Here is a 26,266-nt window from a genome sequence, read left to right on the forward strand (position 1 = left end):
AGTTTCTTACTCTATCAGGGTGAGTAAATCAAGCTGGTTAGACTAGCAGTTCAAATGAAGGTTTCATGATGAGCTTATTCCTCTTCATTAGCAGCAAGTGATGTGTTTGCTAATTTTATTGCTCACGCATTAGCAAAAACGCGTTTGGCTGGCCTTACATTTACAGTAATGCTATTCGTGTATTAAAGCATTTCTTTTCAGTGGCCACAGACACCAAGATGAGGGCTTCCCATTGCTTTTCCTTCTACTAAAAAGATACATATATATATTGAGTTATGTAGAAAACAGGATTTTCCCAGATATTCACAGACTTTACAAATTATTTCTTAGACACACTGGATATGAGGAACTTGTAAACAGGATATTTAGACTCAGCAAGATGAGTTAGGAAGTTTGTCCAGGAATAAAGCCCCAAAGCATAGAAAAGAATTGTGTCAAAGACTGGAAGTTTTTTTTGTGCTGCCAGAGACAGCTGTTACCCACAAAGTTACATGGTGCATCAAATTTGCAATGCCTCAGTACTGTTTATGCCATTTCTCCATATTCAACTCTACACACCAAATTCTGTACCTATTGTGTTAACGGTGTCTCTGTCATTTTTACTGAGCGCTACCTACTTAAGGCATTACAAATTTTCTTTTGTTTCAAAAGATTTTAACATTTAAAGAGTGATATTCCTCTACCTGCTTTTTCCTGTAGGTGGTTTGTTCAGTTTTAAACCATTAGATCTTTGCAGCATTGTTTTAAAGCATCCAAGGCAAGGAAAATTCAAGTGAAGACAACAAACTTAAACTGCCTGTTCACATTCAAGGTCAATTACTAACAATTTTTCAAACAAGGTTCCAGAGTATTCCTGATATGGCCTTTAGAAGTTTGTGAGAGTTTGGCTCCCCTACTTTTTCTTTGGGGAGTACTTTAAAAGAACTTGTAAAACCTTGGAATGCATTACCAGTGAACTGTTCTCTCCTTCGAGGATTTGTACCACAATGGGACCCCAACAGACATCAAGCAGTAATGCAGAGTCTAAAACAAAGAATATATCTCAAAAATACAGGTCTGCTGTGAGACAAATGAAGGCTACTTTCTCTCTCAGCTTCCCAGTGCAACACAGCACATCTCACATGACTGAAGAAACATCTGGGTTTTATCTTGAGATAGGATTCCTAGTATTTCTCTGTAGAGACACACACACACAGACTCCAAGTGCTGTACAAGCTAATGTGCCGTATTTATTGTTCAGAGTAGGAAGAGGCAAAAATTTTACATTAAATACTATTTTAAAAAACTTTCTTGGCATTTTGAATTTTATGTGTTAATTGTAATGCTTTTCCCCCTCCAAATTCTCATTCAAAAACATAAGAAGGCATTCATTCAGCTTTTAACATTTTAAAATCAATATGCTCAATCCAGTAATGCAATATACACTGCAGCACTAGGGAACTCATTAGACATTTTCCAGAAGTCTCCATACATCTCTTGACTTCGTTTCATTAACTCTATAAAATACATATATATAACTACAGCTCCAAAAGTAAGAACTGCTAGACAGCACTGACTGGCATTTAATGATTTTCAAGGCTACAAAAACATCTCTTTGTGCTAAATGCCTCATACTACTCAAAGTTACCACAGCTTTCTGCAGTTGCAAGACAAAACTCTCAAATCTACCAATGCCAGAGGCAAAAAAAGAAAAAGAGAAAGAAAAAAAAAAAAAACCCTCAGCCAGATAAAATATCTTAAGGTCCGGCTTTTTACATGTAAAGCAGCCACAGCAAAATTATTCACATTCTTAGCACATAGCTGACCAGGACAAGATTCCACAGAGAGGTAAACAATTCCCCCAAGAGAGCAGCTGCATCTTCTTCAGACTGGGAGCTACAGGGGGTGGGGAAAGAGAAATGCCCACTGAGAGAAATGCCCCCAAAACTGATGAGAATCATGAAGACTACTTCTGCTTGGTGACAATGCTTCATGCCACTGCTCCTTTACTGAGCTCCATGAGAATAGAGAAGTGTAGAAATAAGTAAACAAATAAAGAAATAAATGAAAAATAAATTGAAGCCAGTTAGTAACATACACTTTAATTAGTGTCCTAGAGGAACATTGTAAGCAGGAATCCAAGTCCAGTTCCATACAGAAGAGTAGGGGATAAATACTAGGTTGTGTTGAACAGAACTGAAAGGAACTGAAACAACTAAGTCACCCAGCTTTGCTTTTATTGCACAATTATTTTCAAAAGTATACATGAAAGTATAAAACTATTTCTTTCTAGATTTTCACATTATCTCTGAAACTGTCCTTTTTAAAATTGTTTCTTTTTCCTTGACAGTATCTTTACTCAGTTCACCTCACTCTTACTTCTGATGGCAACCAGCCAAGTGGCACACTTTAATAGTCAAGACACACAGTCCTGAAGAAGCATCTTTCTCGCTCTGCTTCTTTTACATGCAAAAGCTGTGAGATGTGGTTTAGGTTGTTGTAATGAAATAAATCCTCTGGGAAGACTCTTCTCAATGCCAACCACTTTCTCAGAAACCTGCCATGAGCCATCAATGAAATCAGCACAGCAATGTAGAAAACAACCACATCACTACTTTTAGCATTCATAACTTACTATTCACATACCTGTTCCAGCTGCAAGTGTGTTGGCAGAAAACTATTTCTGTCTTGTCCCTGGCTGCCTGTCACTTCTACCCGTGCCGGACGTATCGCCTGCTTCCCTGCTTGCCTGACCACACTTGCCACCAGAGCCAGCTGGGTTAGCACAGATCGGTGATTCACCTGTTGAAGCATTTTGCCCCAAGACAGCTGGGGTTAACTCCAGCAGCAGCTCAGCTGGGGCAGTAAGACCTCACCAGAGGAGGAGTAAGATAACATAGCATGGAGCAGATGGCCCTCCCTGGAGCACAGCTGGAAGGAGAGCATGTGAGTGCAAGGCTGAGCTTTCTCTCAGCATTTCCTCTGATGGTGGCTGACAGCCAAGGCAGCTGCCACCGCTCTCAACTTCTCTGCTGCTTTCTGTGCCTTCCCCCTATTGTATCCCTCAATTGTGCTCATGTCCCTCCCATCACCCCCAAAAACTTATTTTTAACCTGGATCACTTCTCCGATCAGTCACTGCTCAGCTCCACAAACACTGTGCTGGCACAGCTTGCAAGAATGAACTGGAGAGAAACAAGAGGGAAGACAGGCGGCTCTGGCAGCAACAACAAAAGCTGCTCTCCTGGAAATCCAGCCCAGGAGTCTCCTCTACTTCCTTCACACCAGCCTACAAACTTCCCAGGTGAAAGGAATATGCTTGTGATATCTCAGATCATAAGGTTTTTCTTCTTTCTTTTTTTTGCCTCTGTGCTGCATTAAGAAAGATCTTAATTGCCGTATTTTGTATGTTGGTATCATATCGAATTTAACAAGCTAATCCCTCCCTTACTTGTGCAGTTATCACCTAATATTTCAAGGCAAAACTAGGACGTTTTTCAAAAATACATTTGATCATTTAAAAAGATCTAGCCAAGGGGAAACAGTCTTACATGACAGGCTATAAATCAACATGTTAGACGAGTAATTTTAAACCACAGAAGAAGGGAAAAAAAATCTCACTGTATCAAGCCAATAAAAACCCTTTAACACTCTAGAATATATTGGATCTATTCCATAACAGCTATATTTCTTATGAAAATACAGTATTTTGAACTCTAGAGAAGTCTGAACCTGATTAAACTGGAACAAAGGAGAGGGAGGAAAGCAGAGCAGAGGACATGATTCTACCCATCTTCAAAACTGAAGTCTGGGGAGGGAGTTTGAGAAGGTTCAAACAGATGTATTCTCTTGAATAAGTCACTTAGTATTGACACATTTGCTTAGTAGTTCCCAGTAATGCTGGCAGGGGATCAGTATTCCTCACCTCTCTCCGTCAAGCCTTTACTCAAACTTCTAGGAGACTCTTATTTTCCAATGCTTTCAACCTGTATAATTTGATAGGAAACTGCCAATTGTTTTTCACGCTTCATTGAACCACTAAGTTCAATACTTGGCCCATTATAATTTTATAAATGTTCACTGGTGACACAAAGCTGGGAGGAGTGGCCAATAGCCCAGAAGTCTGTGCAGCCCTTCAGAAGGACTTTGACAGGTTGGAGAGATGGGCAGAGAGGAACTGTCTGGAATTCAACAATGGCAAATGCAGAGTTCTGCTCCTGGGGAGGAATAACCCCAGGCACCAGCACAGGCTGGGGGTGACCTGCTGGAAAGCAGCTCTGTGGAGAAGGACCTGGGGGGCCTGGTGGACAACAAGCTGTCCATGAGCCAGCAGTATCCTCGTGGCCAAGAAGGCCAGCGGGATCTTGGGATGCATCAGGAAGAGCAGCACCAGCAGGTCGAGGGAGGAGATCCTGCTCCTCTACTCTGCCCTGGTGAGGCACATCTGGAGTGCTGTGTCCAGGGCTGGGCCCCTCAGTACAAGAAAGACAGGAGCTCCCGGAGGGGGCCCAGCAGAGAGTTACAAAGATGATTATATCTTAGTAGTGAAGCATCTCTCCTGAGTACAGACTGAGGGAGCTGGGCTGTTCAGCCTCGAGAAAACAAGAGGGGACCTCAACAATGTATACAAATGTATAAAGGGAGGGTGTTGAGAGGATGGATCCAGGCTCTTCTCAGTGGTGCCAAGCAATAGGACATCAGGCAACAGGCAGAAACTGATGCAAAGAAGTTCCACTTGAACATAATGAGGAACTACTTTACTGTGCAGGTGGCTGAACACTGGAACAGACAGCCCAGAGAAGTTGTGGAGCCTCCCTCACTGGAGATATTCAAGGACCATCTGGACACAATCCTCTGCCATGTGCTCTAGGATGGCCCTGCTTGACCAGGATAGTTGAATCAGATGTCCCACTGTGGTCCCATCCAACGTGACCTATTCTGCAGTTCTGCAATTCTTATCATCATCATTATTATTATTATTACAGCCCATACTCAGTAGCACAAATACTATTTAAAGGCAGCAGTGTCTCTTCTAAGATCTTTAAGGGTGCAAAACATTAAGAAATAAAAAGAGACAAGTGATCACTTTCCTTCCTTGAGAAAACATATTCTTAAAATTGAAGTCTACAGCAAAACCAGAATGAGCAATATTCTTTTTGAGTATTTCAGCAGCAGAATGAAAACTGGCCCATGCTTTAGTGGGGTAACAAGCACAACACTGCATGGCATGGGAGGGAGGATTTGTAAGGCAGTTTCGGAAACTAAGACTCAACAATGTGCAGTAGTGGACAGGTGAATGTCTTCATTTCCGCATGAAGTAAAAATAATCCAGTTTCTCTGCACCTGTTTAACAAAGCTGCCAAAGGTAAGGACACATGCCTGGTTAGGCAATCAAATTTCAACTTCCTAAACTTGCCCTAAGAGAACTGGGTGGAGACAGTCCTCTTACTGATTGCTAATCTGCAAGCATGTTGCCAAGTACTGTTAAATATGTCCCTGCATCAGAACAACACTGCAAGTTCATGGGAAGATCTGTGTTTGTATTCTTTAAGCATGCCAAGCACAAAACAAAACAAAGCCTCCATGATGATGATACATGGAGATGGTCCCCTGTATTTTGATGACCAGGTTCACTCTACACTGAGAAGTCATCTTGGGGTAATTTCTACAGTTACAGAGAAATGGTCTTTCCACAATTCCACTTACTTGGGCTTCCAGCTGTGTGTACCCTGCTTTGGACAGTGCTGTGAGATGCAGAATCACAGATGCAGCTACCTCCTGAACAGCAGTGTTCAAGCAGTGCTTCCAAGGCCAACATCTGCTTCCTGTAACAGGCACTGTAACTGTCTATTCCTCTTCTCCAAGGCATCCATCAGCATTTAAAATTGTTGGCATTATGGTTAATTACTTTTAATCAAGCTCTCCAGTGTCTGCCACCACCTTCAGAGACTAACCAGAGGCCAATGACAGGCAGGCTCAGAAGCATGTGCATACATATATATATATATATATATACATATATACACATATATATATATACACACACACACACACATACAAAACTATGCGTGAAAACCTGAATTCAGGCATGTTTTTCCATAAATGAAATGTGTAGGATTTATATTTCAGAACATGCAATAGCTGAGATTGTTGGAACTATCCAAAGTACTGCCTTGCAAAAGAAAACAGTAACACAGCCATAGCAGTTCCATATGTAGTCCATTACTTGAGTGACTATAATGATTCTTGTATATCAATTTTAATAGTCAGTTTTCAACTTGCAGCTTTTCTCTGCAAAAGTTTAGAGCCAGGAAACTAGAGCAGAAGTATCCTAAACTGTAATAATCTGACAGCCAAAATTTTAAATAGGATCTATAAGCTAAAAGCCAAATGAACTTTCAATAAGTATTACAATGCTCCCATCTAAGCAATCTCTCCGCCAAGTGACTCTGCATTCTTTCCAACCTGAAGTGTATGGACTGGGCCATCCCACCAGCTGACTACTCTTTTACGCCCTGAACAGTAAGCCATGTTTTCAGTACAACCTCAAGGTATCCTCTTATAGAAAGTTAAATAAGAAGACAGTAAGAATGACAGAGATCTCTATGCAAAGAATAAAACCACTGAACATCATTATCCTTTCATCTTTTCTGCATTGCAGCCTTCTTACATTTTTACCCTAGAAAAATCAATCCAGCTTGTAATGTCTTCTGGGTAGAGACCTCATTTTTTACATCCATGTTGCACCAAACAGCTTTACTCCAATGTCAGGGTGAAATGGTGGCTTTTTATTTGATTATCACTGCAACGCAAAGTGAATAGTAAAACTCTCGTTAGCCATTTACACTGGTAATACCATCCATACCGCACTGAGGTTTTACCAGTTTCTAACATGCGGGTCACAAAACAAAGATCTTGTTCTGCTAGGAAAGGTGTGATAATTTTTTTTTTATAATGTCATTATAAATGCTTGGAAAACTCTGTGAACACTGACAGCATAATTAAGAGAAGAAAGAGGGAAAATACCAGGTATGCTACAAGTTACAAGAATATCTTGGCTGGTTATTATAACTGGTTCTTCAGTCGTCCATGTAATCTGAAATCCAAGTTACCAATATTAAAGAGATTTGAACATACTTCATTTAAGGCCAAAATCTGTGCCAAATCCTAAGTCTACGTAAATGCACTTAGCATGTGCATGTACTGGTGAAACAGGAGGACTCTTTTATTGCTCAAAATAGGCAGCAAAAGTCTGGCCTGATGAAATCACTAGGAATTTTACAGCTGATTTCAGTGAGGGCAGAAATTCAGTTCAAGAATCTTTATATTCTAGCATGGTGGGGCTGGGGATACGATCCCAGTCTACACGCATAGTCAATCTGAAATCCCAAACACGCTGCTCTTCTTTCACAGTACTTTCACAAAACTTCCTCGTCTCACTGCATTCTGCACAGTGGTACTCAGGCAACAGATGGGTTCTGAGCAGATTGTGCAGGCAAAAAATTCACTTTTTGTCTTCTGACCCAAGCAACCAAGGTGGACCCCCTGCTGTTGCAGGTGGGGTCTGAGGAAGAAGGACACTGTTACTCAGTAGCTGCCGAAATTAAAAGGCCTTCCCATCCCCCTGCAGCACTTCCTGCAGTGCTCCATACACTAAAAGTCATATAACACTACAAGCTGGATCACAGCTCAGTGCATTCCACTGCACTTTGTCACGCTTCCCTGACCGATACTATGCCAAAAATTACTAGCTGTAACAGTTCTCTGGTGAATAAAAGAGCTTTTGCAACTCTGAAACAGAGCTGAGTTTTTAATTCATGTTAAATCTGCTTTTCTGTTCTGAAGGAACATTTTTAACGCTGCCTGTAATTCTCCTTCTGTGCTCTTTTTAGTTCTGTAGTGACTTTTGTGAAGCTAAAGGAAAAACTCAAGCTGACTAATTTTAAAAGCCTTAAAGAGATCTCTAAAATACACCTGAAGGAAGTAAAAATATGACCTAGCAAAATACAAGCATGAAAAAGATCCACATCACATTCATATAAATCTAGAAATACATGGCAATAAGATTCACAAGAAGGCTACCATAGACAACAAAATCCAAAGTCCAGCTGCCAACTGAGCACAATCTTGGAGCAACACAAGACTGCTCCTGCAAACATCTTCTACTCAGATACTCTTGCAGTATAGAACCATGCCCTAGGAAACTTTCCTTTGTAATCTTTTATGCAAAACTCATGCCTACAATTACTGAAAGAACCTGATTATGAGAAAACTGTAAAACAAACACAAGCACTTAACAGAGTAAAATGCTCATTATGGCAATGCTTGACTTCTCTCCAGAATACCAGCATGATGCATGTGCACCTAAAAAAGGGATCCTGCCTCCCTCCAAGCCAGTTAGCTTTGCTCAGCAGATCAAGAACTGTTGCCTGCTCCAGCCCATTTTTGGAACAGCGGGTTTCACTATCCAACCTCATCTCCAGGCTGAGCTGGAAACATGCCTGCCCTGATTTCTCCTTGCATATGGAAATAATAAAGCTATTTTTACATGAAAAGCAAATCCTTTATTTTCTTAAAAACAAGAACAACCATTGCAACCAGCACAGAAGCCAGGCATTTCAAATAGAGGAGGGTGTTACCTGAAAGTACAAAAAGCAATTAAACTTTGTGAACAGAGCACGTGGGCAGAATGAGGGGTGAAGCATGACTTTAGACAGCAAGCAAACAAAAAAACTGAAAGGGTGGGAGGGAGGAATGCAAGGTAACCTGGAGCTCTTAAATTCAGTAAACTGAGAAGGTGGGGAAAGCACCTCTGCAGTGACCAGGAGCAGGCACACACTGGGGGAACTCTGGTGGGAACACCACACCACTGCTCTCTGGGGTGTGCAGGGAGCAGTTCAGGCTCAGGCTGCTGCTTCTTCCACACTGCAGTGTGGAAGAGAAGGGCCTTCCCAACACCTGAGCATGATCTCTTCAAGCCGGATATGCCACTTAACCAGTTTACTGATAACGGTTGAGCTCAGCACTACCACCTTTGAGACCCAACTGCCCTTCTCCCTCAAGTAAATGTCAAATATCATATCATCCTCTCTGCTCACACACCCAGTTCCTGCTTTTTAGCAGAAGCTTCATCCTTGTTACACTTCCCATCGGCCATCGTCATTGTCAGATATCACTCTCCTGTCAGAGTTTAATAGCAACAGCACTACTTCCTCTATCCATGATCTGTGAGTGAAAGAAAGAAAAGAAAGAAAAGAAAGAAAAGAAAGAAAAGAAAGAAAAGAAAGAAAAGAAAGAAAAGAAAGAAAAGAAAGAAAAGAAAGAAAAGAAAGAAAAGAAAGAAAAGAAAGAAAAGAAAGAAAAGAAAGAAAAGAAAGAAAAGAGCCTCTTCTCAGACTGGGAAACCACAAAACTACTATGTGAATCCCCAAATTCATGGGCTCACCAGTTTGAGTGCAAGGAGGGCTCCACTAGTTTGATTCAGGGCTTTGTCTGAAGCTAGGCAATGGTCCTGCTTCTCTAAGTTAATGGGAGAGAGGAAGAGAAGGAAGTTATATGCATGGCAGAAACTAAGATAACTGGCCTGCTCCAGCTAGATGTAGATGCTGTACTGATGCTACAGCTGTTGCTGTTTGGCCTGTGTAGGGCAGGGTGCAGACTGAGTTCATACTCCACTACACAGTGATGAGCTTGGGAGCACAAACCCTCTGGCACAAAGCAAGAAATCGTTCTTTGAAAAGAACCAAAAAATCCTGCTAAGCATGTAGCACTGCAATTTGCTCAAAACAGTGCTCCTGGAGGTGCTGAACACAGCAGAACACTCTGACCTTCTCAGGAATCTGGGAGAAGACAGCTCTGCCTCCAAAGCAGAGCTGTGTCCCAGACTCTCCCTCCTGAGCAGTGGTATTTCAGGCTTGGGGGGGCAACAGATTCTCCCTGGCAGAAAATCTGAGCACCCATTTCTGCCTGAGTGAGGAGCAGGGCCTGCAGCAGCAAGTTCTCAACCTCCACCAGTTTCTAACACTTAGAAATCACAGAGAAGTTCCTGGAAAAATCTGTTGCAAATGATTTTACAGTATTACAAAGTAATACTGAAAAAATACTTTTTCTAGTTACTTTGATGTGGTTAAGAGCCCTGAAGGTTCACTTCTCAGTAAACAGAGAGATGAGGGGCGGGGGGAGGCACACCAACACAAACGAAAATTCTTGTGGTTTGCTTTCAAATTTGCTGGGCTGGCACTTCCCAGTAAGGTCCTCTTGTAGTATGGGCAGCTGGCTCACCACGTGTCCTGGCTGACACTGAGGACTTTTGCCCACTTGTAGATTCCTAGGCTCTAGGTCTTCAATTTGCACTGCTGAACAATGCAGCAGTAGCTTCTCTCCACCATTTGCACAACTGCAACACCACACGTTTCACAGGTTCGCCATAAAAGACCTTCCAGAAAGCACTCAATGGACACAGTGCTTGCATTAAAGAAGGTTTTCTAAACAGGAGGGATGTCCAACGTGCAAGAAATGATCACGGGAAGGAGATGGAAGTGAGCTTCCAGCATAGCACCTGCTGAAGCATCTGGAAGAAAAAGAAAAATTCCACCCTGCTCCAGCACACAGCCAGCAGGTTGCTACCATGTCTGGGCAGCACAGATGACATAGGCAATCAGGGGATCATCTAAACTACAGGGATAATCTGAAATAGAATCAAACTGTGCAGGACAACCAGAAGAAACAGGCTCCACCAATGTGTAATGCATATGGTTTGGAGCGCTCATTTAGAGCCAGGACAAAACCAGCCCAATATGGAGTGAATTTATCTTCGTTCAAATGTCTCTGTCTTTTGACCACAACTTTTTATATTTTCAATTGATACAATCAGAATTTTTTTTTTGTTGTAAACAGGGATACCCCACACAAATTAGTATTTCAAAAGTTCCAATTACATTGATTGAATTGGATTTTATGCATCTTTATCAGGCTGACATTTGGCAGAATGGTGGAATGAACACAGCAACTGTGGCAATGCTGGAAGAAAAGCATGAATGGGACAGGTGGCTGGTTTAAGCACAGCCTATGAAGCCCTGACACTGAATGGAAGAAAAGATGCAGAAATGAAAACACACAGGGTGTGCTGGCAAAGTCACATTACAGTTGCATCCATAATTCTTTAACATGTCACACCAAATTTTTTTTATATGAAAGACTGAAGTCAATAAAAGAGTTATTCCTTAGCAGCTTGCAATTATATAAAAAAAATCAACTCATTTAGGGTGTTCAGAGGCACATAGAGAAAGGCCCATATGAATATTAGTCATTCAAACCAATGGAGCAGAAAAAGCAATGCAATAGGACCACAGGTAAGGAAAGGAAGGTATAGACTTGAAGAGGCTGGAAGATAAGAACTGATACAGGGGCAGAACAAAACAAAACAAACAGGGAGGGAATGAAGCTGCAGATCAGCAACAGTGATCTCTAAGTTTCAGCTGACATTTTCTTTTGTTTTGAAATAACCCCCATCCAACAGATTCAAATAGTGGATAAAATCCAAATGTAGCCAAAGACTTTTACAGGAGTAATTTTACACTGTTAGTTCTCCTTCTAAAGTCAGTCTCTTTAAAGGGCAGAAACTTAACCATATTATCACCCAGTAGCAGCAGCCTTCTTTCTACCATTTTATGCATGTGAGGTGCAAGACTCTGCATCTTTGCATGCTTTGGATTAAACGAGTAATTTACAAACCTTGCATTAGAGTAATGAAGGATATAGAAAAGGAGGATAATGAAGGGTATAGAAAACAGTTGCAAAATGCTTGGTCATTCAAGCAGTATACATTTAAATCCCACCATTTCCCCAATTCCCACTGTGTTTGTATTCCTCTAAGTGCATAAGTGACTACGTGTGTCACAGTAAGTCTCACACATGCACACATACACTGATAACAATTTAAGACAAAGCAGCAGCACAGAACAGAGTTATTTTCACGGACTGTCCTTGCCATGGCCATTACCTGATTCACAAAGTTACAGGTACACAGTGTTCTTTGGCTTCAGCCTTCTGAAAATTAACTGACCTAGAAATAATTTTTTAAAGTATTTTCACATCCTCTCTCATTCTTTTTATCCTTTACCTCCCTAAGGAAATATTTTTAATTACTTGGATTCACTCAAAATTAAGAGCACAAGTTTCTCATCAGGAAAAATCCATCTCTTACACTGCAGGGAAGCATAACATAGCCTCAAACATTAGAATATTGTTTCCTTAGACTGAAAAAGAAATCCTCAGTGCAGTACTAAATCCTGTGGATTAAGTTCTTCACAAACAGCTGGCACCGTGCAGACACTGCAGTCATCCCAATACATATATGCACACATGCCTTGCTTGTATGAAACCAAATTTCTATGTGTCTATTTGTAACCCAGAAATTTCTTGGTGAACTGCCAGTGACTGCCCCGATGGCAGGACAAGTCCATTAGGAACAAACCTGTTTTGCTGCGCTGCAGCCAAAGCTGGGAGACCTCATCAAGATCAGAGCTGACAGAACCACCTCCACAGAAGCTGCCCAGTAACATAAAGTCTAAAATATTTCTATCAGCAACAGTGTTTTGGGTGACATGCAGCACATGTATAGAGCAGGCAGACAGCAAGAGTTTGACTAGCTGACTTTCATCAGGTTTTTATTAAAGCATCTTCTGGAGATGGGAAACTGGGATCCCTCTCAAGCCTGGACAATAGGAGACTGCTACTGCTAGAATGAGACCACAGACCACAATGCCACAGCAACTTCAGCCTCTAATTTGGTAATCAGAAGCATTGTTAAATTTAATTTTATTTTTTTCCAAAAAGCTACGGAATTATAAAAACTTAAAAACAAGGGCCAGCATTTCCCACTCTAAGCCTCAGCTCCAAGCAACATAAAAATGTCAGATCTAATCTACACTCACAATTAGGTTATGAACATAAGCAGAAGGAATGAAAGAAGTTAGATGTATTTCACATGCTATACACATAACCCATGTAAGTTTAAAGCCCAAGTTAACACAAACATTTGTAGCTTTAAGCAAACAATGATCATATGTCTGTCCCTGCTTGATTTCACTAGAGCAAATTGCATTTGTTCCAGCAGTACTTGATTGTGGAACACCTACTCTAGTATAGCTAGAGTAGCTATGGCCACAGGCAGCTTGTAATCACCTCAGAATTCTTTCCGAGGTCAAAGAAAGGAAAACTTTGGTCTAACCAGCTGTGTCTTAAGAGTGATTCAAGGCAATGGTGGAGAATTAATGGACATATCCACTACATAAGAAAAACAGCAGCTGGCACCACCAAGTAAAAAGATTTGAAGGGCTCTTTCACATCTGTCCTCACCTACTTCAGACAGCACTGCATACAAGCATTGCAAGTCAGAGACAGGCAGCACCCAAGAAGCAAAGAGTGACTGGAAGCCTGATTTATGGAAGATTAGGGGGACACATGGACAACACACATGGCACATGGACATTCTATAGGAGTTGACACCGTAAGCAGCTGCCGAGCAGAATTTGAATGCTGGGCCCATGGGAGTACCAACAAGCTGTGGTCTGCTTGAGATAGGGCTACAGCAAGAAAAAACTGAGGAAAAACAAATGTAATTGTATGTTATTTTATGTATATTTGCCCATGCTTTAGGAAAAAGAAAATAAACTTTTTAAAAAATCACTCCACAGAAGTATGGCACATACGTGTGTATCACATGAGTAGCAAAGAAATTTTTATTTTCATTGTACTGATATTTAATTAGCAGCTTTAACATAAGCTTTTAATTAGTTTAGCTACTACTAAAAAACATTCCTAGGTTGAATTGAGTTCTAAATGCACACCTTGACCTACCCTTAAAGACAATGCAAAAGTCTTGTTTCAAGTCCTTCCACTGAAATCTCTCTAAGATTGAAAGTGCCATTCAATTTCTTTAAGAAAGAAAAGAACCCCCACAGACAAGCAAAAAACACCCCACATCCCCCTTCCAATGCAGAGGTGCTATTTTTCAGACTCAGTATAAAATATAAAATCACATTGGTTCCTTTCAGATACTAAAGCTGAAAGAACAGCAGAGATTTAGGCTGAGAACAACACAAAAAATGCAAAAGGAACTGTTACACCCTACTACCATTGTGATATCAGCTTCCTGTTAGAATAATAATGGCAATCTTCACTTTTGGTCACAAGGGCTTTTTATTCAGAGACTGAAGTAAACGCTTATGCAGATTTTTTAGTGACTGTGAAGAAGTCATTTCCTTTCTCACTAAAAAATAAATAAATCCATAGCTCAAAATTCTATTGGCAATTAAATTTTAATAAATACAGTTTAAGTATCCAGTGTAAGTTAATCCTGTACCCTGTTATAGCAAGATACAATTTTATATTTTTATATTAACTCCCAAGCTTCTTGAATATTTATCTGATATGAGGAATAGGAAAGTTAAAATAACTCAAGATTCACACTTATCTACAGTAGAAGTCTAGCATCTGATTCCTGTCCTGTCATTTCAAACACAATCCTCCTATCAAGATGTAATTTATTCTATAGTTTGATAAAGAAGAAAAAAGACTAACAAGAATTAAGGGCAGAGTTTAAAATATTCTTGTTCAGTGCAATATTACTGCCCTGCTGCCAAATCTTGTCATGTGAAGGAGAACATACGATCATTTACAACTGTTAATAAATATTTTCACCACCACAAAAACTCAAGGGAAAATACTTTTCTTCCTTCTACAGGAAAAGCATATTCAAAGCCATGCTCACACAGAACAATACCAAGAGCACCTTCTCAAATACATTGTGGGAGTTATGTCATGACACCGAGAATCTAAGTATGCTCACTAAGCCAGTACCATCAAGAAGTGACAGAAACACAGGAAGACTGGAGACAAGAGAAAGGGCTTAGGAGAGAAAGGCGTCAGAAGCTATCAGCTGAAGAGCAATCTCCACCTCTTGCTTTCAGCCCCTGGAAAGCTATGACTCACTTTCTTTCTGAAGAACTGAAATGACTTAAGTTGTTAACCTCAGGCGTATTAGTGGGGAAACACATTCCGTTACATGCTTTGATGGGAGATTGCTGTATTATACTGGAAATCTCTCAGAAAAACTGAAACCAAAAAGGGAGGTTAGAAAGAAAAAAGTGTAGGGAAAGGTTATGAAACAAGCCCTCAATACACCTAGTAAAGAGAAGGCAGAGTGAACAACTTACCTTCAAATGATGGATGCAAATGGAACACCCAAGAGACTGTTGGCCTGAATTATCAGACCTATTTCAGTTGCTAAAATAAAACTTTTCTCCTGCATTCAGCAGTGAGTGCCCTCATTTGAACATCCCTTTTTTCCTCCCTGTAACCCAAAATACTTCTACAAGCAGCACAGATTGTAATGACTTGCACCACATTAGCTCAGCTGGTCAGAGCATGGTGCTATCAACACCAAGGGCACAGGTTAGATCCCTGGATGGGCTATTCACTTAAGGGCTGGACTTGATGATCCTTGTGGATTCCCTTCCATTCAAAATATTCTGTGATCCTCACCTTTAAAGTATGTCCCACAGAATAACCCAGGCAATCTTATAACAGCTCATTCTTCAGTCATTTTTCATTAACCAAACAATCTGGACTGAAAACATGCAGAAGATGACTAAGATGTTCATCCTGGAGGTTTTGGTAAATAGCTGGGCAGGCGAAACTCCTAACACAGGTAAAGTTTACTCAAGCAAACACAATATTTTGTTACAGGACAGGCCAGTGTTATGAAATTAGTTCTCTTATTTGCTATTACAATTTTTGCTGTCCTTCACCTTGAAGGCAAGCTGTCTCTTTAGACTTGTCCTCTTAACAAATACATCACAACAGGTATTTTACTACAACAAAGCTCCAGCAAGTCGGTTATCAAAACAAAACTCTACACTGTATCTGCTTCCTGTCATCACTCCAACATTATGGTGAAAAGTCCTACTGCTCAGTAACACACTGCTCAATGGCACATGGATCATAGGTGAACAAGCATGACCCATACAGAACAGGAAGAATAGAATACTAGTTCTACCTGGTAAATGCAAAAAAAGGACTTTTTGCCAAAGCTCTATTTGGCAGAACAGAATTTCCCTCACTTAAAGTACTGCAAATATTTGTTCAAATTGAGAGAAATACTTTATTCCCCATTTTCAAAACCTGAAACCAATGAGCATTCCCAAACCAGGGTAGAATCTTTTGCCAAATGGGTTCAATAAAAAGAAGGTAAGCCAAGATGAAGAGACTGAAAGAATCCTGGAATGTAACGAGGAATTTAAGAACACAAAAAAAAGAAAACCAACCAAAAAAATAACAACAAAAAAAAACCCAACCAAAACCCCCACCCCACTTCTACAAACTGAATCTCATTAATTCAGCGTAACACTGATGACAAGGTAGTCAATTTGATATTCTTACACACATAATTACACCATTCCATTTCATTGAAGGACACTACAATCAGTAACCAATGGACAGATTTTCCATTCAAAATAGCCTGATATTGCCACAGGGGGTACATGTTTTACTCCAGATATTTATAAAAGCCTCTGGAGAAAATGAAGCATAAGAACTTCCCCACTTCACATATTCATAGCTGTACAGCACATAGCATGTTACTGGCAGTATGTAGCCTGTAAAAAATCCCAAACTGTGATTTTTTCTTAAAAATAGCTGCCCAAACAAATCATGTCTAGAAATCTTCACCCAGAAAAGGCACCCTTTGCTCAAACGAAAGTTTGCTTGAGGGAAAGAAAAAAAAAACCCACAAAAGTGACAAGTGTGTAGCATTCCACAGTTCATCTAGAACTGCTGCAGCCCACTCTAAATTACAATGTCAGTGGCTGTTTATGCTCTAAGGAAGTACAGTAAGTACAGTACAGCCCATTCAGGTTGCTGGAATGCCACTGATCATACACTCAATTGCATCTATTCATTAGAAACATTCAGTCCACAACAGCAGCTGCTTTTACCACCACACCCCAAACACCACCCAGTTGCTCCAGGTGATTCCAGTGGTTTACCAGCCCACAGGACACATGCCCCACACTCTTGTCCCCCTACAGTGACTGCAAGATATACTTCCAAGCCCAAGGACTTTTATTGACTAGAATGGCATATTAAGTGTGCTTTTGGTTTCAAGCTTTTACAAAAAAAAAAAAGGTCTGGTCTTTTGCAGTCATGCTCTGTGAGTTTCAAAACTATTTAGGCTGCACTAATTATTTTTGATTGAAACTCACTAAATAATTACTGTTGAAAAGATGACTTAAGCAAACAACAGTCAAGTTGCTCCATTTGTTTCAGAAAAACAATGACTAATTATGTGTGTTATTTTGGATTTTATCTCTTAAAAACAAGAAAATATGTAATCGTGGTTTCTTTCAGGTGAACAGTGAAGTCCCCATTTCGTTTAGGGGATCAGAGTTAACTATAAAACCAAAAACTACACAATGGCTGAAAAATAAATCTTTCTGGAAGAAAATAGGTCATTTAAAAGAATACTGGCAACTTCCTAACCAATTAAAAAAAATAGTCTGTTTTCCTATGTAACACCTATGATGACTGCAACTGAAAGACATGAGAATTTGATATTTACTTCACGAATTACACTTCATTTCATATACTTGTTAAAGTCTACCAGTTGGTTTATAATGAACCTCCTGGCTGTGTGGGACTTTATAGAGCAAGAATAAAGTAATAAAATGTTATGTTTCCTTTTTATTTAATAAAACCAATTTAAATTTAATCTTAAAACTTAAGAATCACTTTAGGCAGAACAGGGAGCTGCAAACCCCAATAAGCAACATCTCTCGTAGGATGTGAAATGGTTGCTGTTAAAATCTATCCATGCTACAGATATGTGGAGCTAGTAAGAGTATTAAATAGAAGTATCCTTTTTCTAGCCTCTAAAATTCTTTTCCTTTTCAATTGTCACTACTTCCCTTCACCCTTCCAAAAGCCTTTATTGTGGCTTGATAAACAGACTGAAGAAGAATCCTGATCCTTGCATGGTGTCCACCACAACATTTCCTACAAGGTTAGTGTTACTTTTCAGTGCTAGGTCCAGGACACCAAAAATCATCAGCACAAACCCAGCTGATAAATGGAGTTCCAGGAAGATCAAACTGAGAGTGATAGCCCTCTACTCCTTCTTCACAGCCTCCTAGAATGCTCACGAATAGAGCTTCTTATGACAAACTGCCAGACACTTCAGGATGCTTGCAGCACCTGAACAGCTGATCTGTGTACCATGAAGCAGGATCAGGAGGAGTAAGATTTTGTATTCTGCAGGCTTGCTCTAGTGGAAGACTCAAGAAGAACATCAGCTGTTCATTGACTGAAATCCTTGACCTCAAAACAGCTTGACCTCAAAACATGGCTTTTGAAAGGGGAAGGTTGGGCATGGGCTCCAATGCCCATTTACCAACCTCACAAAAGCAATGGGTTCAGAGGTAAATAAAAACATCCCCAAAGAAACTGAAGCTGCCTTCACTTCTCTGGTAAATCAGAGATCTGCTGCTGCCCACAGGACTACAGAAGATGTCCATGTGGTAGGCATTTACAGGCTTTGATTCGCAAGCAGGGACAGGGCAGCTTGGGATCGCTGATTTAAAACACATCATGATACACAACAGTTCAGCATCTGATCCAAAACATCAGGGGGAAAAGAAGAATCTAGAGGCAGTAATCAGGTCTGTCACCCTACACTATGCCATCTCCAAGGTCAGATACCACTCACATCATCTCAAGAAGCTCATTCACAACCTTCCAGGACAGTGAATCTTCATGTGGTCTGGACTCACCCCAGGAAGCTCAGCACTTTTATTCACAGGATTCCAGTTTTGAAACCTCTATTTGGACTCTAGCCAAACGTGAACCTGGGTAAGCATAGACCCGAGTGCCAAACACACCTAAAGAATAGCCCAAATAATGCCACTGCCAGGCAACAAATCACAGCTAGAGAGAAACAACAAATGGGAGGATGGAAGAATCATGGTCAATGAGGAGGGGCAAAAAAAAGCCCAACCAAAAATGTGAGCAAAATTTAAGGAGCAAAAATCTCCACATCAAAGTCAGAACTGGGTTCAATGCTGTAGAAGCAGCAATATCATTGTATGAATACTGAAGTCAAAATAGTTGAATATATAAAAAAATTTACACACATACTTCATTACACTGCTTTGAATACCAAGACATTTTAACAGGTGTTCAGGTATTTCTGTTTTATACATTGGCTTAACATTACTGTGCTGTAGTGTGTTCAAAGTACTTTCCAAGATTTCAGCCCAACAAGCCAAGTTCTATGTGTGAACGATTTGTCCCTGTAACCTACCAAATGTGCATTTCCAATCCAGAATCCAGCTGTGCTCATTTAACCTTGGCTCATATGCACAGGGAGTGTTCCCATCCTAAACAGCTAGGGAAATTTAGAGGCTAGAGCTCTAAAAAACACTGTTTTCATGGCATACTAGAGATCAGAGAAAATCCTTAGTTCCTCCAGTTAAATAATTCAGTACAGCATCTCGGTTCACTGGACTAGGAAGTGTTTAGTTGTTCTGCAGCACTTCTTATTAGATATGCAATCTACTCTAGCTCTGATTATCTTGTGTAGCATAAACTCTTTGGCATAGAAACAGCACTAATTAATATTTATATAGCTCCAGGGAAATGCATACTGTTACACTGTTTATAATAATGCTTGATGTTAGTTTTGTTCTACAGAATCAGAATACAGGCTAGGAGAGTAAAAAGACTCACATTCTGCCATGAGTGAATGGGGGCTAAGTTTTGAAATCAAGGAGAAGCCACTGAATGCACTTTGGTTTTAAATCTCTCCAATTTGTATCAAGGACTATAAATGGAAATGTTTCAGATTGTCAACAATTGCTATTTAGTCACACAGGGGAAAAAGTGTTCCTACAACATTCAGAATCTGAACCCAAACCAGCATTTTTTCTCAAAAAAGCAAAATTTTGAACTGCTCCTGGACAGAGGTGAAAGTTGACACCAACACTGGAAGCACAAACAAGATGAATGCAGCTCAACACAATAAGACTGTGTTCTGCACCATGTGGAAGGTCTTTGAATTCAGAATATATTCTAGCATCAATGCCAGGATGACAAAAATAAAAAGCACTTCTACACCTAGTCTCTGATCTGAGCAATGCTACCACCCCTTAATAGAAGCAGAGAAAGCGAAGAAGAAAAGGTGTGGACAGAATCACTGCAGTCAGCTGAACATCCATCCAAGCCCTTGTGCTTCTGGCCAACAGCAACTGAGATTCTTCAAATACCAGATATTGTGTCTATAATTTTTTACAGTTTTTTCTGACAGTGAGCTGGACTTAGATGTTCTAGACAAAATTCCACCCTATTACTCACAACTAAGGCTTGTTACTAAGCACTGCAGGAAAAATGAAGAAACAAAAAAGAAAAAATAAGACATGAAGGCTAAAAGAAAGCACAAGCTGCCTTGTTCCTTCTCATGTATCAACTGGGGAAACCAGAGAGGATTCATAGAGGTGACCATGACTGTCTTTAACATAAATGAACCCCACACTAGTCACATCTGTCCCCAGTAAATCCATCTATTCTGTTGCTCATACAGCAATATGACTGCCAGAAGAATCAGCGCGTTTCCATGATTTTGACAGCCACCATCAAAATCATTTCTTCAGCCCAGAGTACAAACTTGTTTTGACAGCAGTGCCAATCCCCCCTCCCAACTCATACGTACCTGATCACAACCTGCATTCACCAGTTCCTGGAGCATCTGCCTGTTGACTTCCACGGCTGCTGTGGTGCTTGACTCATTAGCAAAGGGCAGCAGAGAATATCTGATTTCTCGCAGAGCTTTCTGATATGGTCCAAACTTGGGTGTTTGTCTCATCTGCTGCTGCCTTGCAGCATCCTTCCCTATTAAAATCTTAGGGTCCAGAGAAGTTTCACTGCCTGCTCCAATTGGCAGTCCCTGACCTGAAGATTTGGATGGCTGCTTTAAACCTTCTCGAATCTCTTGCAACCTTTGTCTGCTGTTTCCAGAATACGTTGTAGCAGGAAAAGTCTTTGGCCTCATTGTTGATCCAGTTTTCTCTGAGCATAAATACAGCTTTATTCTTTGTTTCTTTTAAATTATTTCCAAAAAGTGTCACTTGATGGTATCAATTTCTTGTAAACATAATCCTTCACAGAGAAGAAAAGGCAAAATTCTCAAGAGAGTTCTGCCAATGTTTTACTTCAGCTCACAATCTTCACATTTCCTACAGAAAATGAAAATCTGTGGAATCATCATTTTGCAGACTGACAGTGACTGAAACAAAAGAAAATAGAAAGTACATTCAATTAAGTAGATATTGTAAATGCCTCTGAAGGGACAGCATGACAATTAATCAAGTGAAAATGAATCAGTTCAACCTCTTAAGCTGTCACAGTTGGATACCCTTTAATGTTTTTCACCTTATCTGTTTTCAGCAGGATTCTAGAACATTTTCTTGACATAACCAAAAAATAACTCATTTTTCTTGTAAGTTCCATCTTAAAAATAAATTAAAATAAAGCTCCTAAAACCCAAGGTTTAAAAAACTAATTTAAGAATTTTTCAGTACCTAATTGTGGCAAGTTTCCTATCCAATTGCATAACCAAATTCTGGACAAGCCTATCCTATTTCATAAATAGGGAAGAGTACGCTTATGAAATGTTTTTCCCCCACTTAAGATTTTGTTTGTTTTACACTAGCTGAGCACAGCTTCAGAAGTTTATGAAAAAAATTTATAATGGAAATATTGATGACTCTAACCATAGCAACTTCTAGTATTTCAATAACAAAGTGAAAAACGGAAAGACGAGACATTTTGCCTTTCCACGTGAATAACTCAGCAAAGTCCGAAGGTAACAGTTCTCACCAGAACTGAAATGAAGAGGGGAGGAAAAACAAGAAGAGAGGAAAGGGTATCTTGATATTTCATCAGCTGTGCCTTATAGGGAAGAAAGGGAAAAGATGGGTAAATAGACCTGCACAGTAAGAGCAGAAGATTAAGAACCAGATCACACAGCATCCCAACACAGAATAAGAAGATTTTGAGACAGCTTTATGTTCTCTGCTGCGTGTAAGCTCTTCTGACGTGCAGCAGAGAACACCTATGCAGCACAGCTGAGCAACTGTAAAACTTGTGATCTCCATGCAGCACAGGTTACAAGAAGAATCCTACCTCAACTAAATCTTTATGCATCACCATAATACAATCATGAAATAATGGTGCATTTGGTGCATTTGGAACAGGATTAAAAGCCAGCGTAATCAGAAATGTAACCTCGCTATTGATGCTAGTTGCGCAAGCTGGCTTCTTCTGCTGCCATTTGCACTTGCAAAGTGACTTCTGAATGGTGCTCCAGCCACCTTGCTGGTAAGGGAAGAATTCCATTCAGTTGTTTCCAAACTGCAAATACAGAGGATGGTAACACACTGTATGTTTCTCACCAGCACCCAGAAGTCAATTTGATTTTTTTTAAAGGTGCTTTACTTTTGATCATAGGACATTTACCACTGAAAAGGATTTCTCTGGGAAGTACTGTTATCTTCCCATGTTCATACTAAAAACTCTTTTTGTTGTGATAGCTGTAGCATTTCCCAAAAAACCAATGATTTCCATGCATTTACCATCACTTCTCACTGCCAAGCGAACAGCTTACTGCTGTGAAGCCCAACACAATCAGGACACATCCACCTCTGAAGCCCACCACCACTCCCACATCGCGACAGAGTCCACTTCAAGCTTTCCTCTACCAAGGTCTCAAATGCAACAGTGCAGTCAGACCCCAGACTCTTCTCTGATGGTTCACCAGTCTGAAGTACAGCTGCACAGATTAATCGCTTGAGAATTACCCAAGTCAACCTTTTTTGTTAGGACTTAAATGCTCCATTAACTAAAAAACACTTATAATGTGTTTGAGGTCTTGAGCTCCTCCATTCTGTGCTCTCCATGAATACCCTGCAAAGCTAACTCACAGAGAAGTGACAGCAACATTTGCCAATTGTTTTAAGGGAAGTGCTAAAGCTGTTCATCCAGATTTTGATGTTTCCACAAAGCAGCTATTGGTCAGTAACAGATCAAGCTTTCATTGTCCCAGGTGAAGACAAAAGCAATTGCAGGACCTCAAAAAGAGATTTTTTTTCTACTTGGACAGAATATAGCAAAAGATAACACACAGGCTTGGTAAAAAATGAAACACAATAGTATTGCAGCTTTCTTTGGATTACATCATAACTAGCTAGTGCTTAGAAGATACAGAGCAATTAATTGGTTGATAATTTTCTTTCTTTTCCTGACAGCAGCAGGCACCATATGGCTTGGTTTAGGCATCTGGGTTGTTCTTCCTTTTCAGTCCCTGTGCCAATCCTCAGGCCTGGGACGCGCTGGGAAAGCTTGCAAGCCCCCCACCTTTTTGCAGCAAAAGACTGCTTTCCCACTTACACACATGCTTCACATAAAGAACTTCTGTGACCTTTAGCCTCAGCTCGAGTCTAATAATGCTGGGTCAAGCCAGCTGGCAACTTCCTCAGCTTACATTTACAACACTGCTTAAACCAGAAAGAAATGTTGCTCGTTCAGACATCATGGATGAGAGCAGCAACAGCAGTAAGTACTGGAGCTAACTGCAAACCTGTTTCATATTTTGCAAGGGTTTTTTTAAACCAAATATGTAAGATAAGCAAAAAAAATTTGAACACTAAATATTACAGATGATTTACAAGGGAAGACAAGCTGCTGGCTTTTTTATATCTTCCTGTGATTTGCATTTTTCAGAAAAAAAAAAACCCATATAATGGTTGTATGCTTTAAAAGGTATGCAGTGTGTCTCATTCTGTCTAAGCATTTCTAACTGTACATCTGGATTTGGATAATTTCAAATCTTTCTAATCTGCACCCTGCAGCATGGATGTAACAACAACCTTCCTGCCATCAGAAGAAATTATTTTTGAGTTGTTAGCCATTCTGACTAAACAGTCCTAAGGTCTTTTCCAAAATGTTACACGTTCTGTACTAATTAGAAGCTTGTCCATTATCCTGAAGGACAACAGACACTTCAAGCAGGTGCAGCATTACTTTAATTACATCAAGTTAAACAATTTTTGAGTAACTGATTATTTTATTTCATTTTAGAAATACCAATAGCTGCTCTGTCAGCAACCAAACAACTGATCAATGACACACTGAAATTATATGTTGATGTCTGTTTTCCCAGCCGCACTATCTATTCACTCTCCTGTTTCTTCATTCACCAACAGGCTGCATGTGCTAGTGGCTCTGTGGAGGTGGGACACAGGCAAGAAATTAAAGCTCACCCAAGCTGGTGAGCTGTCTCCCTGTAACTGTGCAGGCACTGGAGTGAGCTGAACTTGAAATCGCTGCAGTATAGGAAGAAGTAAAGTTTTAAGAAACTGCTACAACTTCCTCCCCCCCCCCCCCCCCCTCAATTTCCAGGCATCGCTTTGGGGGCTTTTTTAGAACACAAATTCAAGGAAGCAGGGACTGTTCAGTTCGTACGGGAGGTCTACAGTGGGGGGAAGCGTTTCAGGAATTTCATTATCATACAAACCGTGCTTCTCTTCATAAGTGGGCACATTGTGGAAGGGAAGAAAAATGGAAAGGGGATTTTCCCTAAAACGATTCCACCTCTCCTGCATACAGAACTGTCCAAAAGAGACTCTGTGCCCGTGTCCCACTGCCAGCCACAAGCACTGGCCCAACGCAGGGCTGTGGGAAACAGCTCACCTTCCCCCTCCACAGCAGCCCGGCAGTAACAGACCGCAAAGCCCGGACACTCCAAACGAGCCCTTTTTGCGTCATTTGGGCGAGCGCCTTTCCCGAGGAAAGGGGTATTTCAACACGCACACCGCTCACGAGGCAGCAGAGAGGGTGGCGAGCTGCTGGGTTTTGGCAGTGACCTTCAGCTGACTGGGAACAGCGGGGCCCCCGCCGCAGCCACACGGGACCCCGCGGGCCCTGGACGCCCCCGGCCGGCTCCCGAGGCCCCCGCTCCCCGCGACACCGGCCCCGCACGGTCTGCCCCGGCGGGTCGCCTCCCACCCCGGTGCCGCCGGGAGCCCCTTCTACCCCCACTCCTTTCGTGGGCAGAAAGCTCCCAAAATAAACTCCGGCCATTTATTAGCAGCTCCGGCCAGCTGGGGCAGAGGCCTCGGACAGGCGGACCCCCACCCGCTCCGCCGGAGCCGTGCTGCGCTGTCACACGAGCGTCCGGAAAATGTCGGAGGGTGCGGGCAGGGCGCCCAGGCGGCCCCCACGAGGGGACTCACACACGGGACGCTCGCTCCCGCTTCGAGGACCGACCCAGCTCCGCTCGCCCGCACCCCCCGCTTCCTCACAGGACTTTCCCTTCCGAGCAGAGCAGTTTTGGGGGATGGGGAGCACTCCCACCCGGAGCTGAGGGAGAACCCGCGCCCCCCGCACCCGCTCCGCTCACCTCCCCGGGGCGCCCGGCGCCGCCGCTCGCCCTCCGGGGGTCGGCACGGCGCGGCTCAGCAGCGGCGGCGGCCGCGGCGGCTCGGGCCGCTCTCCATCTTCCCCCTTGGCCGTCCCGGGCGCCGAGTGCGGGGCGCAGTCGGGACATTCGCTACATTGTTGGCATTCCATTCGCGCCACGTGACCCCGCGGCGCCCGCGTCATTCCACTCCCCTCCCGGCGCATTCCAGCGGGGGGAGGGGCTTCCAGGGCGGGAAGGGCCGGGAAGGGCTGGCGCGCCCTCAGAGACCGAGGTGGCGGGGGCTGCCTGCCCTCAGCCCGGCGGCCCCCTCGGGGCGCCCGTCCGTAGGTTTACAGGCAGTAAGAAGTGACACTTTTCCCCCTCACAAAACCCACTCCGCGTCACAGCAACTCCTCGCTGGGTCCTGGCGGGAGAGGGATGGCACTGTCTCCACTTGTTGAGGCGAACATTTCAACCCCCTGCCCATGGAGGGCACCTTCCACTAAACCAGGTTGCTTAGAGCTCCATCCAACCGGGCCTCGGACACTTCCAGGGATGAGGCATCCACAGCTTCCCTGGGGAAGATAGGCTTGGAAGGGTTCTTCCACTCACCCCATGCCCCAAGCTCATTTAGATTGAAAGGTCTGTGCTGATAACCATTATCCCTACCATTCCATGCTGGACTAACCAGGCACACAAAGTGGCAGCATTACCAAAGCCTACTTGGGGTTTTCTTTTAGCTTCTGGTTTGCTTTGGGGTTTTTTGGTTTTGTTTCTTGAG

The 26,266-nt window shown here is 41.8% G+C and overlaps 1 protein-coding gene across 2 annotated transcripts in view; it reads right to left on the minus strand.

The window, feature by feature from the left end:
• LATS2 (large tumor suppressor kinase 2) overlaps positions 1 to 25,623 on the minus strand; it is a 48,945-nt gene extending 23,322 nt beyond the window's left edge. The window contains exons 1-2 of one of the 2 annotated variants that reach the window (XM_038149762.1): positions 25,486 to 25,623; positions 20,740 to 21,312 (exon numbers count right to left, since the gene is read on the minus strand). In XM_038149762.1, coding sequence (XP_038005690.1) covers positions 20,740 to 21,078 — 339 coding nt within the window. In that variant the 5' untranslated portion in view covers positions 21,079 to 21,312; positions 25,486 to 25,623. The remainder of the gene's footprint in view (positions 1 to 20,739; positions 21,313 to 25,485) is intronic. The other variant, XM_038149773.1, reaches the window with a different exon arrangement.
• Between the last annotated feature and the right edge of the window lie 643 nt (positions 25,624 to 26,266).

The sequence above is a fragment of the Motacilla alba genome, chromosome 1 (genome assembly GCF_015832195.1).
Source record: "Motacilla alba alba isolate MOTALB_02 chromosome 1, Motacilla_alba_V1.0_pri, whole genome shotgun sequence".
NCBI lineage: Eukaryota > Metazoa > Chordata > Aves > Passeriformes > Motacillidae > Motacilla > Motacilla alba.